At 40.1% G+C, this 22,634-nt stretch overlaps 1 protein-coding gene across 1 annotated transcript in view; it reads left to right on the top strand.

Moving 5' to 3' along the window:
- TAF1B (TATA box-binding protein-associated factor RNA polymerase I subunit B) overlaps window positions 1-22,634 on the top strand; it is a 54,512-nt gene that overhangs the window by 20,485 nt on the left and 11,393 nt on the right. Inside the window, exons 6-7 of the mRNA XM_083140841.1 lie at window positions 3,576-3,728; window positions 15,734-15,963. Of these exons, the coding sequence (XP_082996967.1) occupies window positions 3,576-3,728; window positions 15,734-15,963 (383 nt within the window). The remainder of the gene's footprint in view (window positions 1-3,575; window positions 3,729-15,733; window positions 15,964-22,634) is intronic.

Genomic DNA, 22,634 nt, shown 5'->3' with positions numbered 1-22,634 from the left:
ACGAAGAGTACACGACGATCATCATTCCAGCATAGGTTTATGCAAGGAGAAATTGTGTCGGCTTGATCAATTTCTACGGTAAGAACCAAGATTACACGATTTGTGTATTATTTACAATAATTGTACAAGGCAAATTCAAATCAGTGTGATACGGATTGTGTTTACGATATCGTGATATTTAGTTGACCACAATTATGAATATATTCGGTTTGAATTTATTCTCCGAGTTCCGGCCAGATTCGGAAGAAATAGAAGATTATTTAACGAGGTTCGAACAGTCTTGCTTGGCTCATGATGTTAATGAAGCCAGGAAGCTACCCATACTGATTGCAGTTATAGGGTCTGAAGCTTTCAAGGTGTTGAAGACTATACTTGCACCTGAACCAGTCGATCGTCAAACGTATTCGATCCTCAAGGACAACCTGCTTAAACATTATGGCCAGAAAATAAACAAATATGTGGAACGTTTCAAGTTCAGGCAATGCTCGCAGGAAAGTGGTGAGAATGCAACACGATTTATGGTACGTGTTAAGGAACAAGCACTAAAATGTAGTTTTGGCCAGTACTTACAGGAAGCCATTGTAGAGCAAATAATTGTAGGCGTTCGGTCTGACGCCATTAGAAAGAAATTACTTTCTGAACCTACATTGACTCCAGCAAAATGTCAAGACATTGTGCTTCAAATGGAATTAATTGAACGGGAAACACAAATGTTCACACATCGTGAAAAGGAATGTAGTCCTAATCTAGTTGCATTTGCTGGGACACAGAAATTTAAAACATGTTTCCAGTCCTCGCAAGCAAGCAAAAAGAACTTTGTTACTCCTCGGAATAGAAGTTATAAAAGCTCCGAAGAATGTGATAGATGTTCCAGAAGACATGATCTTGGACATTGTCCAGCAAAATATTCGATATGTTCATTTTGCAAAAAGAAAGGTCATTGGCATGTAAAATGCAAGTTTAGGAAAAAGAACCATAAACTTACGAGTAAGACAATTACCTCGGATCAAACTTCTAAGTCGAATATTAAACCTTTAGACGCTATTGTTGAACAAAACATACATAATGAATTTCATGGTTTGTCTTTATTGCACGTTGAAGTTAGTGATTCTCAACCGCCAAAAGATAATACTTGCACTATTTCATCAAGCACAGACAATTCACAAGTGGAAGATGCTACGCTCAATCGTTCAAAAGCAAGGAGCGTTAGTTTCAAGCCAAAGACAAAAGTTGTAGACGGCACTAATGTTCTTATATCAGCGGAACCGTGCGTAGTTAATCTGTGTATTGATAAACGAATTGTACAATGTGAACTAGATACTGGATCTACAGTTACGCTGTTCAATAGCAAGTCTTTCAAAAAAATGTTTCCTCATCGGCGAACACAATTCACTACACTTAAGTTACGAGGTGTGAATAATAATACTTTGAAGTTGAAAGGTCAAGCTTTCATTGATTTATCATTGAATGATGTATTGTATAAATTACCGGTTATATTGTGTGAAGAAGAACTGCGTTATCCGTTGATTGGACGTTCATGGCTCGACAGTATTCATCCAGGTTGGAGGAACTTGTTAGCACAATGTAACACAATGTTCACAAATACGGAGTCCGGACGAAATTACAACGCAGATATTAATACAAAAATACCGGAAAGTAAAGGTTTGAGAGCGCAGCTGGAGAAGAAACTTACCCAGAAAGATAAGGAATCAAGGGAACGTAACCAACTGCGATATGAGGGACGTAAAAGATCGAAGCTCCGGAGAGACAGGGAGAATGCCATTGGAATGCCAGCTAAGAGCATGGCCAGTGACGACACCCAGTTTAACCAGAAGCTGTTCAACCAATCAAAGGGGTTGGACATTGGGTACGAAAATGACGAAGCGTACAACCTGTATGATAAACCTTGGAGAGATGCAGGAACTCTGATCCAACATATTTACAGACCATCAAGATATCTGGACAACGCTGTGTATGGAGATGATTTCGAGAAAATAATGAAAACAAACAGATTTGTCCCAGACAAGGAATTCGGTGGCACGGACCGTGGAGCACCACGCAGCACACCTGTTCAGTTTGAGAAAGATGAAGATGATCCTTTCGGTCTGGACCAGTTTTTGACTCTAGATAGAAGAGCTAGCAAGAGACCTAAGGATGAAGAGGGAAGAGATAACGAAAACCAACCAAACACAGACGATAGGCATGCACCACTCAGAAGATCGAATAGACTTAGGAGACCTCCTGATAGATATGGTGAGACCAGCACTTGAAACAAAAAGAGAGACTCCAGGAGGAGATGATATACGCAGGATAAGAGGAAGAAGAAGAATTTGTATTTTCTAGTATGTTATTGATTGGTTGTTATAGTAACAGTGTGTAAGATGTACGTGAATGGCTTCCAGGCATTAAAGTTATGTTGTTAATTTGAACCTACGTGTTTGTATGTCTTGTAAATGTATAGATAAGAAATCACACACACACACAACAAGGCTTACAGTATCTTTAGTCAAAATGAAAATAAATGTCTGATGAAGGGAGCGTGTGTTCTCCTGAAACGTCACAACGATAAACTGTTTTCTTATGCTTGTAATAACCGTAAACTACAGGAAAATAATTCTACAATGCAAGCAATGCGTTCATACAAGAAAAACTATTACATTAAAGTAGTTGTAAAGAGGTTGTGTAAACTTCTTGGCTTGGCAGAGGAAAGGGTACAGAATGAGAAAAGCATATCTCCCAATCAGGGCCTCCCAAATGACATAGTGGTATCGTCGTCGCCTTGTAACCGAGGGGTCCCAGGTTTGATACCTGGTTTGGGCACAAGTCGTCGGGATCCCACTTTAAACTGTAGGTCCAGTCCCAATTAGCCTTCCTGTGCGTAAAGTGGACTTAGAACTAAAGCTCATATCACCAATCAAGCACAAGCTGCAGTCCTCTGTTTATCATCGTAAAAACAACGATAGTAGACTTCAGCAGTGACGATAATGAGTAGTTAAGTTAACCTGGGTACATTGCAGGATGTGAGCAGTGGTTGCGACATTCACTATAGTAGACACCCTGTGACTCTGTATTCGTGGACATTTGCTCGTCAACAACCACTAGACATTCATTCTTCTTCTTTCTAAAAATCTTGGGTACTTATCCAACTCCTCACGTGCAGTTTTCGGATGAGCTTTTAAGCTACCACGTTAGATTTTCACTGTTTCAATCAGTAAGAGTGAGTGACCCATCTCGGTTCTGTATAGCCAGAGGAATTTTGTTATTGTCATTGCCTTGATTGGGTTAGTGTGCTTGCATTGTTACTTTGATTTTGGTGCTCATTCACCTTCCTATGACAATATGTGTGTGCAATACAGGGTAATTCATAATTCCCTCTGTAATTTCGAACATTTATAGTACAATAACTATGGCACATACATCATACGGGTGTTTTTTTTTGTTGTTTTTTTTGCATGAATCACCAACCACCAGACTTGCTGTTTCTCTGTAATTATTTTTCAAGCTCAGAAAGTTCAAAAGAACAATTCTCAAGTATGTGTTGAATGTTTTATTTACATGCATTTTTGTTATTTTAGTAATAAGGAGCAAGCAAAGAAAAGTGACACTCCAGCATCTAGGACTAGTAGATTGAATGAACCAGAACCTGTCACAAGGACTCAGCTATTATCACTAATATACATAGCACTTATGTTGCTGAAGGACAGTATACAGTTGAGTGATCTGATTAGGTAAGTGATCACACTAAAATACATGTTTATGATCTTACGTTAATCATAGTTACTGAAGATAGGTTTCATTAACCCTTAGGTGCTGGATCAGAACAATCTTGTATTTCTTTACTGGATTCGCTGAATTGAATGTCTTGGGTTTTCATGTTTTGTCTTATCCAAGGGGAGGGTGTCACTCACACATCCCACCCACTCATAACTCGTCAGTTGGGCACCAGGCTGATTGAAATACCATATTTACGCGTGACAATGTGCACTTTTTTTCCATATTTTTACCCTCAAAACTGTGGTGCATATTATGCACGGAATAATTCGGACAGCCAAATTGAAACCACACTTTTTTTTCACTATGTCACTGTATAACATGGTATGTATACTTTTTTTTAGTAGTCAACCATTGTTTTCCCATCTTTTTCAGACTTTTTTTTAATAATGCTGGGGAGGGGGGGGGGGGGCTTGGCCACGCCAGTGACAGATTTGGTTCGATCCCCGGCCGGTTCAAATCCGGGAACTTTTCTAACGGTGGAAGCGGTCCCGGCGCCTACCCAGCGTCGAATAACATGGGTACCTGGGGGAAACCCTGGGGGGGTAAAGGCGGTCAGGGGCGTGATGCTGATCACATCACCCCCACTCACGACCGGATCAAGAAAGTGTGGGGCGTTACCCCCACACCCCCTATACGCCTTCATGGCGTGGTGCTATGCACAGGGGAACACTTTACCTTTTTTTTTTTACCTTTTTATTTATAATATTAAAAAAACACATATAATTGTGAATTGGCCATTTCCCATGCATTTTTCTTCCCTTTCTATCGGAACGTTTTGAGGCATCGAGAATAGCGAGATTCTGGCTGTATTTGATGATGCACCTCCCGTCACACGGGAGGCGTATCAGCAGTATTTTTCACGGGAGAAATAACAGAAAATAGCTTTCTCAAAAAACTGAAACTGTCACGAATATCTGCTAGCGATCCCTGCCAACCTAATAGCAAATATATGAAGGTAAAATAAATACGTCAACACTTACCAAATAGAAATAACTACTGTATATTTACTGCACTATTGCAACTTGACTGACATAAATAAATAAATAACGTTTACACTTAATTTCGTCATTCACTCCCAGCAGTTCACAGTTACTAATAATTAGAGCCCGGAAGTTCAGGCATTTATTTTCGTTAAAATTGGCAGGCAAAAAGGCATTTATAATGTGGCACTAAAAATGCAAAAAAGGCAAAATAAATCGAAAAAGGCACATTTGGAAGTCACTTACTTTTATCTATAATTTCTGGCAAAATATTAAAATCTACATTGGGAAGAGCATTTCAATTTTCTCCGTCTTGATTGCACATAACTACAAGGTGTTTTTTTAAGTTCTCAACATTCATTGATAGTCATCTGTCAGAGAGAATGTTTTTCATAATAGAAAATGATCTTTCTACTTCGACAGAAGTTATTGGAGCATACATAAAACAAGCTAATGTAGCTGGACTCATTTCGGTAACAGCATTTTCACCTTTTAGAATACCACAAATTGTTTTCAATTGTTTCAGGTCCTCATTTACACTCACTACCAGTTTGCACTTTTCCACAACAGCTGACCCCTTTTCTCCTGGCACTTCCGTCATCTGCTGCATAGATTCCTCGAAGATTTTCATGGATGCTATAAGAGTCTCACCTCTTTTCTCTAGCTTTGAAATTGTCTCTGGCAATGCACCATAATGTGCAAAAATAAACGACAGTTCATTCTTCAGTTCTGAATAGCACAGGAGTTTTTTCACTTCACGAATTGAAGCCGTTTCATTTTCTGGAAGAGCATCGATCACCTCACTGATTTTTTCAAGGTTGTTAGCATAATATATAGCTGCTGATATCCAGGTTCCCAGGTTGGCATTTTGCCAAACTTCCGGGCTCTACTAATAATACAAGCAAGCTGTCTGAAATGGCACATCACTCACTCACTGTCACTACTGTTGCTCTCGCAAGAATTGTTGCTGTCACAGTCAGTCTACATAAAGATTTGGGACGGTGGATGACTGCTTCTAACTGCTGCCCATTAGTTTCAATTTGTGCATCTGATTGTGTGGGTTATCCGTTTACTCTGTAAACTGGAAATTAGTTGCTAGTTTTATAAGTCTCGGGTAATTGGAAGGGATGATCATTTGTAACTAAATGTCAAGCATGTTAGTACTGTAATCAAAGTGTCCTGGATTCAGTTCACAGTGGAGACATGTAGAATAGTTCACATCCTACTTTGAGCTGAATGTGTATCCATTCGCAATCTGCCCAAGAGCATAAAGTGAACCTTTAGTTTCCCCTGTAAATAAAGTGTTTTGGTGGGGGGGGTCTCTCTCTTGCTCTCCCTCTCTCTCTCCCTCCCTCTTCCCTCCCTCTCCCCCTCTCCCCTCTCTCCCTCGCCCTCTCTCCCTCGCCCTCTCTCTCCCTTCCCCCTCTCCCTCCCTCCACATCAACGTTTAATATTGCGTGATTTATTTTCAGCACTCTAAGGGAGAATTCACACCAAAGAAACACGCGAAACACGACTTGCAACATGCAACACGCGACACGAGTGTTTCACACCGAAGAGACAAGATGCACGCGGCAAGCGACACTGGTTTCTTTGCTCAGTTTGCGTGATGGTACCGATATAATTGCATTAATCAGTTTATTAGTCACCCGAAAATAACGTAACAAGAGACATTGTGACATGTAAATTGCGTTGTAAAATTTGTGCAAGTTATTGAAACTTGGGAGATGCATGTTGTGCACGAGAAAACTGAGAAATAATATGCACTGACCTCAAACTGTATACGCTAGACTTTTCAGCCTGAATAAAGCGAATACCTAAACACTAGAGAAATTTTTAAGTCAATGCCCTTAGCCAAAGAATTTTCCTCGTAAATCTTTACAGTATTTAAGATTTTATGCATGAAGTAAAATGTACCTGTGAAATTAAATATTGATAAATAAATTCTAGCATAATCATAAGAGTAATAATAGTTTGATTACGTGTGTAGGATTGTTGACAAATATAAAAATATGGAAGACAAAGTGGTAACGTCCTCTCCTTGTAATTAAGTGATCCCGGGTTCGATAACCGGGGAGGCACCGGGCAGATCCAGTTCTGATTAGTCTATTTGTGCATAAAATGGACTTAAAAAAGAAAACTCACAACTCAAATATGATATTGGGATTATGATAGTTGTCAACCAGTTTCAGCAGAACATTTCGGTGCTCAGTATAGTTGATACGAGGGCACGGCATTGGGTCGCAGCCCGGCAGTTGAAAAACAATGCACTGGAGTACTTTACCATGTTGACTAATATATTTTGGACTAAAGTGCCTCATAAGCTGACTTCTTCAAATAAAAGCAGTAAGGTAAATGGCCAAAACACGGCCTCTTTTCACGATGTTGAAGGCAAATTACAGCCGATAGATAACTGCATCAAAAAACTTGATAAAGCGAAATGAACGTTATGTTTAAATCTTAAAACATTGTACATATCGATACTTTATTATATCAACAAATTAGTGGTTCAAACATAATGCCGGTTGAGCTCTCTTCTAGAGTCTAAATATAGCTCGTTGGAATGGAGCATTCGCTGCGCATGCGCGAACAACAAACTGAAGCAACACGATGCACGGTATTGAAAAAACGGTACAGTCCGAGAGGCACGTAAGCGACACGTGCATCTTGCCATGTCTCTTCGGTTCGAAAGGTTGCATTGATTACTGAGTGTTGGCTTCCATGCGAAACATGTTTCGTGTTGCATGTCGCGTGTTTCTTCGGTGTGAATTCTCACTTAAGGAAAGCAACAACTATATATTATTCTTAGCATCGTGTCTGGTGCTTGTGTTTACTAATCGCCAAAGCAAAACAACCTTGGGAGACATGATTCAAAACAATGCCATTTTTCCCCCCTTCACGGATGAGTCATTGCTCTGTAGCCACCAGACAAAACATTGGTGCTGGACTGCCCTCACAAACACCTCTAACCATTGGCAACGGGAGGGAAGGGAAGTGAAGACAAACAGGTGGTGGAGCTGAAGGTCCTCGGCACCAAAAGTCTTATCAGAAGTGTGCTCACTCATCTCCTGCCCAAGTTGCAGAAAGAAAGAAAGATAGAAGGGGGAGGATCATTGCTTTACGCTCTCCCATGCTCACAGCACTACAGACATATCCGACCCATATGGGCATTAAAAAAAGAGAGAGAAACAGGCTGAACCATGCAATTATTGTACAGTAGTGTGGGGAAGACGGGTGATTTTTTTTCTACTTGTAAACTACGCTCCTTGAATGTACTTATCCAGGAGCAACTACTTAATTTTAGATGCCACAGGCACAGGAGGAGGGATGTTTTTCGCCCTTATGTTAATTGGTTAAGTAAGATGTTTGGTGTAAGGGGCTCACTTCCACGTGAACAACAAAATCAGGGCAGTAATACTTGACACTTTTAGTAATTATAATACTAATGATACCCCCCCCCCCAGCAAACGAGAAAAGTGAAGGTAAAGTTCCCCGTGCACTTTGCACATGTCGTGACACATACATATAGGGGGATGTGGGAGATGACGTGATCAGCACCATGCTCCGACCACCTTTACCCCCACACACATCCTTCGATCTTGGCCAATTTGAAGGTGTGATCAGCACCATGCTTGGGCAGCCTTTACCCTCCACCCCAGGGTTATCCACAGGTACTCATTTATTTGAGACTGGGTAAGCTCCACAACAACTTAATGGCGGTTTAGATTACCCACTTCAGAAATCGAAGCCCGGTCTACATCGTGTCAGTCAAGACACCCTACCGACTGTATCACCACAGTTCCCCAGCAAATGAGAATAAATAAATAAATATGTTATTTTGGCCCAAATAAGCAGTTTTAATGGTATTTAGATATGCACAAAATTTGACTGCTCCCTGAAAATATTGCCTGCCGCAGCCCTTGTTTATCCACTCATTTCTCCTTACCCAGTCACTGTAAAACACACGAGTCACATAATCTGCATAGAAAAAATGTTCTTTGGCCCCACACAGAAGAATACATGTGTCCAAAATTAGCCCCTCATCAATTTAACAAGAATATTCTCCATCACTGACTAAATAGCACCCATCTGCCCATAGGAAAAATCAGCTCGTCCGTTTTCAGTTTCATTCTGGTAACACTGGTCTACAAAATTCAACTTTGTAAAATTTTCGAGCACCAAAATGGGTTATCCCCATGTATTTCGACCTGCTGAACACGAATCTGGCATTGGTTTTTCCACAGCACCCTCAGTTTTTGTGTAAAGTGTACTATTCGCTATGTAATGCTATTAGGTTTCTATGATGCTCAAACAATATGATTTTGTCTCTAAATACTAATATATCAACACAAAGTCCATAAAATGCTAGTGAAATATTTTTCATACATACCTAGATTACTTTTGGATGTTTGCTGCGCCTCTTATGGGTGCCACTACTATCCTGCAGTAGTGTCCAACAGTAGTCAGCCATCATACTTGTTGCACATTGCCCCTGATAGCGTTGCTCCAATGTAGATATGGTCTGATGAAATCGTTCCCCATGTTCATCGGAGACTTGTCCAAGAGCACCAGCAGGAAAAGAATTCAAGTGTGAGTGGAGAACGTGCATTTTTAAAGACATGTTACAACTGAGATTACGGTAAGACTGTAGTAGTTCGTTGACAAACACATCACTATTGTCTGCTCTCTTGTTTCCAAAAAAGTCAGAACACAGTTTTTTGAAAGAATTCCAGCAGTCCAGTTCAAGAGGGCTCAAAGCTGTGACAAAATCAGGATCGTGAAGAAGCCGTCTAATTTGAGGGCCAACGAACACACCAGCTTTCACTTTGGCTTCACTCAACGCAGGGAATTTCTGATGTAAGTACATAAAACCAGGTCCATCTTTGTCCATTGCAACAACGAATGACTTCATAAGTCCAAGTTTTATGTGAAGTGGTGGTAACAAAATGTCTTTCAAGTTCACCAATGGAACGTTTGCTACGTTCTTGCAACCAGGTTCCATTTGTGTACGGGCAGGCCAAATCCTTGTGTCGTAGTGACTTTTTCGATCACGGCTATCCCACTCACAAAGGAAACAGCAATGCTTTGTATACCCAGATTGTAATCCTGTAAGTATCCCAATTACTTTAAAGTCAGCACAGATTTGCCACTTGTGGATGTTATATTGAACTTTATTCAACAAAAGTTCCATACTGCTGTATGTTTCCTTCATTTTAGTGGCATAAGCTACGGGAATAGGAGGATAAACATTGCTATTGTGCAGGAGTACCGCTTTGAGGCTAGTTTTGGAGGCATCAACGAATAGTCGCCATTCCACTGGTATATGTTTCAGTCCCATAGCATTAAATAGACCATTCACATCATTGCAGTAACAGAGTGAGTCTTCCATGACAAAGAATGGTGTGAAGGCAGCCTGACGATTTCGAAAGAAACAAACCCTAGCATCTTTCTGTAGTAAATTCCACTGTTTCAGACTCGAACCCAGAAGTTCAGCTTGTGCCTTAGAAAGATTCAGGTCCCTAACAAGATCATTTAAATCGTTTTGTGTCAGGAGATGTGGCGTCATTTCTTCGTAATCGAAATCAGAGCTTTCATTCTCCGTGTCTGTATTAGCATCGACCTGGGTTTCATCTTCCAATGACCATGTCTCTGGAGGAACGGGGACAGGTAAGGAGGAACTGTGCACTACGGGTCGAATAGCTGACTTGATGTTGGGATACTTGATCTTCTTTCTATCCTTGCCCTTCATCCCTGCTATTTTAATCATGCAGAAATAGCAATCATCTACGTGATTAGTCGGCTCCCTCCATACCATCGGGATAGCAAAAGGCATTGCAACTTTACCTTTGTTCTTCATCCAACCATTCAGACGAGACGAACAGTTCACACAGACAATATGTGGTGCCCATTTTCGATCCTGATCACCTAACTTGCACCCGAAATAAAGATCATACAATTTCTTAAGTACGGGTGTCACATGTCGTCTGCATGATTTAATAGTGTACTCCCCACAGATGTAGCAAAAGTTATTTGGATGATTTAAACATTCCCGTGACATTGTACAAACACTAACACAACTGAACCAATAAAAAATAGACAACGAAACACTCAGCACAAGGTATATTTACATCGCACTAATCACACTCGTCAATGAACAGTCAAACAAAGGAAGCATTTCCTCACGACTGAGAACATGGTGTTCAGAAACAATAGACAATGAGTCAGATGCACTGTTGCCATGTTGTGTACAGTCGATACGCCTTGCACGAAGCTCTTTCAAGGTACTCTGTACCAATTTTCCGGCTCATATCACATTTCTCATGTAAGTTAAACATTTGTCGAGTAAAGGAAAAGGAGGGGGGGTGGGTTTGGCTGATCCTGTGAGCCTAAGACTCCAGTGCATTCGTTTCGAGCCCGCAGTATTAAACAGTACCAGTTGGGGGAACTTAACATGCGGGAACAAACGACACAATTTTCCTGTCAAGCGTAATATGTATGTATAGCATTGCTTATTATAACAATTCTTATATAATGAAATATTTTTAAAACTGTGGGTGCTACACAGAAACTAATAACATTTTCGTGCTTAGGGGGTCAAAATACATAAGAAACACCCATTTCTATTCTTGAAAATTTTTCATTGTTGACCAGTGTAACCAAAGAAAATAGCATTCTTGAAAAAACTTCAGATTAAAAATAATTTACAGTGAAATATAGACTATATCCAATTGTATTTAAAAAAAAAGTGCAGTTCTTATCCAGTATTGGATAGCGGAGGTTGACAAACCCTTCAACGCTGTCGGTAAAGAGAAGAGAAAAGTTTTCACAAACTGTAATGGTATAGTGGGGTTAAGCCACGATCGCGCGAGATGTTTATGAGGAAGCGGCTGTGCGGCGGTCGCAACTTCAAGGTTAAAGTGAAAACCCACACTATATATCACAAATACTATTTTTGTGTCGCCCTTCTCGCACGAGAATGCAGGAGTCTACAAGCAAAGTCGACGAGAAGCACGAGACAAAGCCCCGTAATAAATGTAACACCCTATATATATATATGTATATAAAGCACACACAAAATTAAAGGGGTCCGTCAACGAATAGCACTCTGTGCCTTCTCCGTTGAGTTCATTCACACTCTCAATTACTGTATCATCCACTCTTATTGTTTGGTCTTGCACTCACGTAAATACAAAATTACCCAGTAGTACCTTTGATATCAGTCTATGGTTACCACGTGACGCGTATCTCATGTGCGTTTTTATTTGCTGGCGCACAATAGATTTCAAGTAAGGTAAAATTACCATTTACTATGTTCAATCATCAACAGCGTATTGCATAGCACAAATATCATGTATTTCTTAAACAACAATCAACACGTAAAAATAGCCCAATATCAACAAGGTCGACATAAGTCAAATACTAATTTCACAAGAGACGTGCGTCCACGTCAAAATTCCAAAAAACACGTCCTGCGTGTATAAATTTAACTGACTTCAACCATTCACTCCATTAACAATACGTATTCAGTTCGTATATTGAGTTTTCCCTCGACCCATTCAAACATAAAGATTTAACAATTAACGATACACTACAGCTCATGCGTTTACTACAAGCAAGTTTTCTTTTGCATCACGCTGATTTACTTTTACGTTAACAAGTTTCCCATTTAAACAATATTACCCCAATTCTCCTGATTCTTAATGCTACCGTGGAAAAGGTGGAAAGGAGCAAACGGAACAAACGTCCCGAATCAATTAATAAAGGGGAAATGAAAGTTCGTAAATTTTGCTTTTTGCGACGAGGACTTCAACTTGACGCCCTTTTTTGACTACCAGCTCAAATTATCAAATGCCAGCCTAAGGAACGCATCACAAGATTGGCAAAAACTGCAATACTCATTCGCTGCACAAAAGGTTCACTTGTTAGGAATCACTTACGAAAACCAGAATCTTTAGCGACAAAAAAATTTTTTTTTTTTTTTTGAGCCAAATAATAAGTAAGAATTAATTTGTTCTGTTCCCACTAATTTTGACGTATTAATTATCTTTCGTTAGTTCACTTAAGGCGTTCAAGGCGTCCAAAAGGGTGGCACGCAACAAGGGGAAAAAAGGGGGGAGGAAACCAGAGTGCAACAAAAGTTTTACGTGCAATGCTTATGCCTGATTAAAGGGAACACGACGTGGAACTTCGGCACAAAGATGTTAAGTTCATTATCACAGCAGAGAGAATTTACGTACCTACGCCAAACAAACTTCGGCCTCAAAGTCCTTGTAGTGCCGCTGCCCTATTTATGCCCCTGTCCTCTTTTATATTGGCCCATTCCACAAATGGCAAACGAGGAAACTTCCGTCCGTCAAGGCAGCACACTGGGCACGTCTCTCGCTGGCTATGTTGTGCGAAAGGAGTTGACCTTCTCTTTCCCGTCGGTTAAAAAGTCGTTGAAGCACTGTGGAGGTGTTTTACGCCCTGCGCGCTTGTACCAAGTCTGCCGCAAGAGGCAGCACTGGTCATTGAGCTATCGAGGACAACGTCCTCTGATGGCGGAAAATTAAACTAATATTTTAACGTGAAATTTTCCAATTATGTAGCGTTTGTGATATGTGGATATAAAAACGTTACAAAACAAACTCCCCCCCCCCTTTTTTTGTTGTCCTCTTGTCAACCAATTTTCCACTCTCGTTTTTGTGGAGGGCGAACAAGATATCGTAGTCACACACATTGTGTCCAAACTCTAGAGAAGGCAGCATTTAGTGAGAATCGGTTTAGCAACAGTGCCCTTGTTGTCTAAGGCAGAAGGATCCGCCGATCTAATCTTGATGAGGAATGCAAGAAGAGCAATTTTCCCTTCCTGTCCACCAAGGGAGGTGTGACAAATGCAGGTCCCGTTCCTTACTGAACCATGCCTCTTCCCTCCCCCCCCCCTCTCCTATGAAAAGCCTAACATCTGGAAGTTCAAGGTCTTGTGGTGAATGCAACAGTTGCAAGTCATTTCTGACACCTGAATTGTACTGCATATTATATACGAGATATATTTTTTGTTGCTTTACACCATCAAAAACGAGGGTGCGCATTATACACAAATGTGCATTATACTCGCGTAAATATGGTATATTATGGGTAGTTTACACCGAGTGTGTTATATTCCCTGTGACAGCCAGGGAAAAAATATGCAATGTCACATTTATTACATAATTAATAAATAATTTTGTATTTTTAATTTTTAGACATACGAAAGAATATATATAGAAGTGAGTAACTCGCACAAACCTGAAGTATGAATGAAATAAATGTCTCATATGTCAGTCATATACCTTCAAAGAACACACAGTTTCGTATTGAGTTGAATGCACCAGGGCACCCACTAACGAAGACAAATAAGTTTGATGAAATTAATTTGTAATGCTGCTCTTGTAATATTGGAAGTATATATTTTAATATTTTTTACTGGTGCAGTGATTAGGTTCAATAACAGGTTATGTAACAATATTAGTAATATTTAATGAGCTAAGTGCTAAATATTTTTTACGTTCAATATAAAGTATTGAAAATAAAGTTTAAAATAATGATCACCAAAATATAAAAATAAATTTTAAAAAAAACTAAAAAAAATAAATAAAACAAGCTAATATATGATAGAAACACTTCCTTAAAATTAAACTTGTTTCAAACACCCAGTGCGACCCCCTCAATGACCAACCAGTTAACACCACCTCTCCTGCAATAAGATCTGTCATGGCTAGGGACATTGAAGTTTTGCAATGCACAAAAATGTGATATGTGAAAACCATCACTTAATGTACTGTATCGATGCCGATGTATCAATAGACAGACAGACAGTGAGTGAGTGAGTGAGTGAGTGTTAGTGAGTGAGTGAGAGTTAGTTAGTTCACTTTGAGTCATGGATACATTCCAGGTTTGAATCCTTCAGTACAGTTTTTACATCGTATGTTTCATCAATTCACCATTTATTCTCATTGTTGCAATTAACCTGGTGATGTAAAAAGCAATATACAATACATAAAATCACATTCACATGGAAACACTGATTCTGTCCTGACATTACACCTTTGCTTGCTTGCTTGGTTGGTTGATTGATTGTACAGGATTGGGTACAAAAAACCAGCCACCTCATTTCACTTGGTCTGAAATTAAACTTTCTCCCAAATTAATGTGCTTAAAAATTAAGAAGTGGTGAAGCTACAGAGGGAGGGCGAAGATGGGGAGAGGGGTGGAATGGCCAAATGGAGAAGAAATAATAGTTTGAGACCAAATGAGGAGACTCTTGACAAGATGTGGCAGGCTGGTTTTTATATACCCAACCCTTTAATTAGGCTATTTTGTGTCGCCTTTGCAACTTTTGGCTAATCACAACGATGAGAATGAATGATGATACGATAAAATTGATGAAGGAACAATCACTAACTTCCATAGACTGGAGACTCCCTCGATGGCGCAGTGGTAGCGACGTCACCTTGTAATCAAGGGGTCCCGGGTTCGATATCCTATGAAGGCACATAGTGGTTCGGTTCCCACTCTAAACTGTAGGTCCAGTCCCGATTAGCCTTACTGTGCATAAAGTGGACTTAAAACGACTACTCAATCAAAACCATGCCCAGGCTGGGATTCAATCCTGGGACCAATGACACTGTGATAACCACTCCACCATGGAAGTCTGCTCCTTTTCTTGGCATGTAAACATGTGATTTTTTATTGCTATTTGCATTGTGGGGAAGCATGCAGAATTGTTACAATTGTTACAGATTCCTCCAATTATATCCGTGTTATCCATATTTACCCTATGTTCGTTTCAAGTGAACAATGCCTGTTTATTAAACAAACAATACTACTATTGGTTTCTGTAGATAAAAAATTGTTTATGCATAGATAACAAAAAACACTCCGAACAAATTTTCGAGTAAAAACAAATAACTGAGGTTTTCTTTTCCACTTTTATGTGCAATATATCTTAATTCTTGCAGGTGGATCCGAGAAAATCACTTGTCTTTCTGTTCAGTGAAACATTTGATTCCACCAGGCATGAATTTCCATCGTAGGGATTTACTTTTCCTAAGAATTCAGTGTCCGCCAACCTCAACATATATTCGCTGTTGCACTGGTCGTCTGGTCCGTTTCCTCGATATAAAAGAAATCCCATCACCACCACTTTCGTCATTAGTGGGCAAATATGCGACTGAACTCAACCTACCAAGTAAGTGTATTTGTATTATTTTTTTCAAACTTGCTTCTGAAAGACTGTAAATGCTTTAAAATTAATGCACTCTTTAAGCATAAAAAAATTAAAGTGTCTGCCTGCTTTCCTTTTCTATTTTCCTATTTAGATTTCTAAGTCAAGTGAAAGATTTGTAAGTGAAACCAAAATGTCAAATTCTCAGATTTAATTAAGTTAGTCATGTTATATATACCAGGTGGTTATAATTAAAGTGATGGTGTTCAGAGTGGTACAGCACGGGCTGTAATGAGAGTAGCAGTCTGAAACTTTGTAGATATGCTAATGAAGCAACGTGCTCGCGAATTATGCAAAGAAAAAATTAGTTCCAATTCTCGCCACCAGGGTAAAAAAGTGCTGTTAGCAGTCAAAACGTGGTATAGTTACAGGAAAAGGCAGGAAAGATCAAACACATGAGAAGAATGGTTCTGGCATGTTTATTAGGAACTATGGTTACAAGAACTGTTCAATATGGCCTCCCAATTCAGCAACATGCTGCATTCGTAACACGGCATGGTCGACGGTTTCTCGCAGCATGTCTGGTGAAATCTGAGCGATATGTTGTTGTATGCTAGCCTTCAGATCAGGCAGAGACTGAACATGTCCCTGATAGACACGATCTTTTAAATATCCCCACAGCCAGAAGTCACATGGATTAAGGTCGGGGGATCTGGAAAGCCATGCATCTGGAAACTGCCTAGAGATGATGCGGTCATTAGTGAAGCAAATCTTTCACGTGGCGAGCGACATGTGGTGTTGCCCTATCTTGCATGAAAATGGAGGTGTGTTCACAGTTCCATTCTTGCAAAGCTGGAATAACGTGTTGCACAAGAAGGTCCCTATAACGTGCAGATGCCACTGTTCATCTAACAAGCCCTCGAAGTGTCATCTCCTCAAAGAAAAACGGACCAAGAATGAAGGAGCTAGTGAACCCACACCAACCAGTCACGTAAACTGAGTGCAATGGTTGTTCCTGCACAACATGTGGACGAGTGGAACCCCATATGCGACAGTTCTGAGTATTCACTGCACCGTCCAGAGTAAAAAAATTGCAGCTCGTCAGTTCACAGAATATTCCCCGGCCATATGTCATCCACTTCCGTGCGTGCCAAAAACCAGTGGGCAAACTCACGGCGTTGTGGAATATCTTGTGATTTCAGTTGGTGCACAGTTTGAATCTTGTAGGGATACCAGTGTAAAATGCACCGCAAAACCTTGCGAACTGTTGACCAGGGGAGTGACAATTCACGTGCCACAGCTCTAGCACTGGTTGCAGAAGTTGAGGCATGTGCTGCACGGTCAGATATAGCAACTTCGTCCACGCCTTCCTCTCCCTGGTGCAACACCCAATTCACCTGTTTCCTCGAATTTCTTCATCATCTTCTTTAGCCCTTTAATTGACATGGCCCCTCTTCTCAGCCCTTTCTGTTGGCGATATTTCCACAGTGCAGCGTTGCTATTGCTCCCATTCTGGTAAAACAACTTCACTAGCAGTGCACGGTCTTTCTTCGCAATAGCCATTACTTTTTACACGGAAAAATTCAAACATTTTAATGTTCGGCAAATATTCACATCACTAAAGGGAAAAAAGCAACAAGCGTCACCAACAACAACCAGGGAGCTCACACAATGGTTAGGCAATGTCACCGACTTTGATGTCAGAGTTACGTTTTGACTGCTTACAGCGCCATTGTTTTTACCCTGGTGGCGAGAATTGGAACTATATTTTTTTTGCATAATTTGCGAGCGCATAGCTTCATTAGCATATCTACGAAGTTTCAGGCTGCTACTTTCATTACAGCCCGTGCTGTACCACTCTGAACACCGTCACTTTAATTATAACCACCTGGTACATGTTATATACAACTGATTTATATTATGCCTGTACGAAACTAGCTGTTATGTGTTAACTTTTTTTTACAGCTGCTATTCCATTGTTACATGTGGGGCACATGGACTATATTTTTGATATAAAGTAATTATTCTACTGATAGTTAAGCAACATTTTTCTTACAGTTTTTGTGCAATGGAATAGGAATCTGAACACTGTTTGTTCATCTTAACTACCCTGAAAGTACTTTCCAATATTTGTAGCCATAAATGAACAATTTTGTGTCACAGGTGGTGGGACAGATAAAAAACATGACACTTCACTTAAGAAGAATTGTCAAATGATGAGAAATAAATTATTTAAGACAAAGAAAGAAGGATTGACCTTTGAATATTCTAGTGGAGCTGAGGGGGAAATGTAAAAGTTGAAAGAGAAATTAACAGTTTTTTGGTGTCATGGGTGAGACACAATATAAAAGAAACGTCAACCAAAAAGTTAAAATAAACTAACAATATCTAAAATACCTACTACAGTGTGTTTGTTTTGACTCCTGGCCGAGATAGAGTGTGACTCAGAACTGCAAGGCATGGTGTGGATGCCGCTAGTTTCGACCCATGACAACCTGCTTATTTTTGCGCACATGTCTTCAGCGTGCAGAAAATTGTATTTATATTGCATAATGAGTATTAAACTGTGTTATAAGAGTTGTTCAAAGTGATGGTCAACTGCATTCACACATTCCTGGCATATTTTGATCAAATTTTGAATGACATATTTGTTCTGATTACAAGTTGTTTTCTTGCCATTGTTAACCTGGCAGGATGGACACTAGGTAAAAAATACTCAGAAGAAAATTGCTTCTTCAGTCTGAATTTTAATTGTTTCAAAGCATGTAAATAATAATATCTTCAATGACTAACCTAATTTTATTAAGTTTGAACATTTTTATTTCATTATGCAAAGATAAAGTTAAGAAAAATGAGAAGGAAAGTTTTACCCATGCGGGTGTCGTTGTAGATTAAACACTATTCGCAAGTTTGGGTTGGTGATTTGTTGTTTTAAGTCCAAGTAAGGCTAATCGGGACTGGACCTTCAGTTTAAACTGGAATTCAACCACTTTGTGCCTCCACCGGGTATTGTGTCTGGGACCCCTTGATTACAAGGCAACAACGCTACCATTATGCCATCGGGGAGGCCCTACTATACGCAAGTTGTCAGAGCAGTTACAGTGTTGTTGCATTTGGGCAGTGTTGGAGAAGGTGGTGCCAGAGAGAGGGGCATTTGGGAAGTGAGGGGGTGCCAGAACAGAAGAGAGAAGGCATGTAGGTAAGTGAGAGGGGTTTACTTCTTATCCACATTCGGTGTCCGTATGGTCTTGGTGCAATAATAAATGCAATATTGGTCAGTAAAGGAAAGAGAGTGTTTATACTGCTATATCCCCGTACTGCTAATAAGGTAGTTCAACATGCAGTTGGCCATCACTTTCAACATCTCTTATAACACAAGTTAATACTCTATATGCAATATAAATACAATTTTCTGCATGTTAAAGATATGTGCGTAAAAATAAGCGGGACGTCACAGGTCGAAACTGCTGTCATCTGCACCGTGTCTCGCCATTCTGCAGTCACACGCTATCTCGGCCAGGAGTCAAAATGAACGCACGGTACCTTCTAACTTAATTATGCATAATACTTGAATTCTTTGCAAATGGCAATTTTAGACTGCTCACTCACAAGATAGGATAAAGGTACAGCATTGCATTTAATTTTAAAAATTGAGGTTCATGGGTACTTTCACATGGAATGCCCCTGCTGTAATGTTAGCAGATAAGTTACACCCCTAATGTATTCAAATTGTACTACAATTAAGAAACAACTGATTTTATTTTTACTGTCCAATTATGAAATCTTAATCTTTTAAAATTGTTTGCATATGAAAAATTTTCATATTTACCTCTTCAACTCTCAGACATATGGCAGTTGTTAATTGAAAGTGTGCTCTTTAATTTTATTTCTGAGCCATGCCCATAACAGTATCATTTTTATGAGTTCATAATGAATAATTACAGCATAAATTTCCATGAATAAATACATGTCAATACTAACTTTGTGAAGTATAAAGTGATCGTATGATTTGTTTAGAGAATATGCAAGGTTAAGGTTTGAAAATGTTACACCTGTAACTATGTTATTTCCCTTCGATAACCATGAGATTTGAAACTTCGTCATATTGTAGCTGCATGTTTTATAATGTCATTATGTAGCTGCATGTTTTATAAATCCAAAGGTAAACACTAAAATTTTCTCTGGGTGTACCTCATTGGATAAGCAATAGTACAAGCCTTCAGTTGCAAACAGAATCTTTCACATTTTCACACTAGCATGCAATGTTAATTGGACATCATCCTTTATTTAGTGCTATTACTTATTCTAACAGGTCCGGATTCGATACCTGGTGGAGACACATAGCACATTGGTTTGGATCCCACTTTAAACTGTAGATCCAGTACTGATTAACCTATCTGTGCATAAAGTGGACTTAACACAACAATTCAGTATTATCAGGCCTCCTCCGTGGCCGTGCAGTCTACTCCGTGGACTCCGACTGCGGGATGGCATGGGTTCGAATCTGGCTGGGTTCAGTCTCCGTGTTCTCGGCCTGTGTATAGGACCGGTGGCAACCCACCATCGTGAGGAAATTGGGGAGCTACGAATGAGTAGCATAACCCGGTCTTGGAAATCTCCTATAATGGCTGAGGATTTGACGTCCTGACCCCACGCCACCCCATTACTGGTTCAAGATCTCCACACCTCTAGGTAGGATTGTGGGAGGGAGACTGGCAGTCGGGAGATCGCCCTAGGTCCTTGAAGGGCTGTTGAGCCACAGGTTATTTTATTTTACAATATCAACAACTTATTCTAACACTGAGTTTTGAATAAAGAACTCTCTTATCTTCAGGTGAAAGATTTCTTTTGCTGCTAGTGGGGATTAAACTGTAGTTGTGAATTTCTACAATTTTTAGAGTGCTACGTAACTATCCCATAGGTTACATCCCCACCACTGGCAAGAAGAAAAATGTTTACCTAAAAAGGAGAGAAGAGAAGCTCTCTCAAAATGTACGAGGGTGGTTCAGCATGCTCCGCCCCTGACCCATTTCCAGTGATAGTAGAGACCTGTAATTTTATATGTAACATTGTTCATTCTTTAGACTAATATTCACAAAGTTTCAAGAATTTACAACAATTTCTCTTTTCGTTACACGTTGATTATCAGTAAGAAGTGTAGCCACATGTGAAACAATGGAAAAATCTGAGGTCCGAGCAGTGATAAAATATTAACTCAAGAAAAATCTAACACCGAAAGACATCCATGCAAATATGGTGGGAACTCTTGGAGACTCTAGCCTTTCATATGATCTAGTGAAGAGATGGTGCCGTGAATTTAAATGTGGTCGGCAGACCTGTGAACGTGAGCATGGTGGTGGCTCATCTGCAACGGTGACCACAGCAGAAATGATTACAAAAGTGCATGACATGATTTTGGCAGACCGGCGAGTGACTGTCCGCCATATAGCAGACACATGTGGCATCTCAACTGGCAGTGTGCATTCAATTATTCATCATCATTTGTTAATGAAAAAAATCTCTGCACATTGGGTCCCGAGAATGCTGACGGTCAACCAAAAGAGGACACGTCGTGTGAAAGTCAGAACCTGTTGCGGACAATAAAGGCTGACAAGCCAAAGTTTCTGAAGAGATTTGTTACAATGGATGAAACGTGGGTTCACCACTTCGATCCCGAAAGTAAACGCCAAAGCATGCAATGGAAACACCCCCATTCTCCACCCCCAAAGAAATTCAAGGTTCAGCCACCAAAGGGCAACGTGATGGCATCTGTGTTCTGGGATGCAGAAGGAATCCATCTCCAACAGGGAAAGACAATCACAGGTGTTTATTCTGTAACCCTAATTGAAGAATTACGTACTGCCATCAAGGAGAAACACCGCGGAATGTTCGCCCGTAGTTTGTTGTTCCATTGTGACAATGCTCCCGCCCACACCTCCCAAGTTGCGGTGGCTGCAATTCATGCAGCAGGGTTCGAAATTGTCCCTCTTGCCCATTATTCTTCAGATCTGGCCCCCAGTGACTTCCACCTGTTCCCGAACATGAAGAAACACCTTCGTGGAAAACATTTTGCCAGCGATTCCGAGGTTATGGATGTTGTGAATGCTTGGTTGCAGGACCAACCAAAATATTCTTTTTCTACTGGCATTGAAGCACTGGAAGGCCGATTGGAAAAGTGTGTTAATGTTGCAGGGGACTATGTTGAAAAGTGACAGTGATTTGGTTTTCCTACGAGGGTTTCTTCTATGTCAGGGGCGGAGCATGCTGAACCACCCTCGTATAATGTCCAGTTAACATTGCATGGAAGTATAGAACTATTCACTAACATTCAGACAATCACACATCCATATCTAGAATTTAAAGCAGGAAACACAACACAGGTGACCTAATTATTTGGCAATAACTAGAACTGAGTCAATACTGATGTCAATGTATCGGTATTGGAAAGTATCAGCTGTAATTTATTTACCCTTACATGCTGATACTTTACTGGGATTTTCGTCTTTTGACGAAAATTGGGTGTGAATTATACGTGTCGCTTGTCGCTTCGGTGTGAAATTTCCACAAGATAGCTTTCAGGTTGAAGCACCAGGCAACAAGCGACACAGGGTTTTCGCACCAAAGCAACAAGCAACATGCTCATTTAGGGAGATTTTAGACCGGAGCGACAAGCGACACATGTTGCTTTGGAACGA

Source organism: Lepisma saccharinum, chromosome 19, assembly GCF_977018435.1.
Source record: "Lepisma saccharinum chromosome 19, izLepSacc3.1, whole genome shotgun sequence".
Taxonomy (NCBI): Eukaryota; Metazoa; Arthropoda; class Insecta; order Zygentoma; family Lepismatidae; genus Lepisma; species Lepisma saccharinum.
Note: the sequence above shows the minus strand (reverse complement) of the source record. Positions and strands in the feature narration are given on the sequence as shown.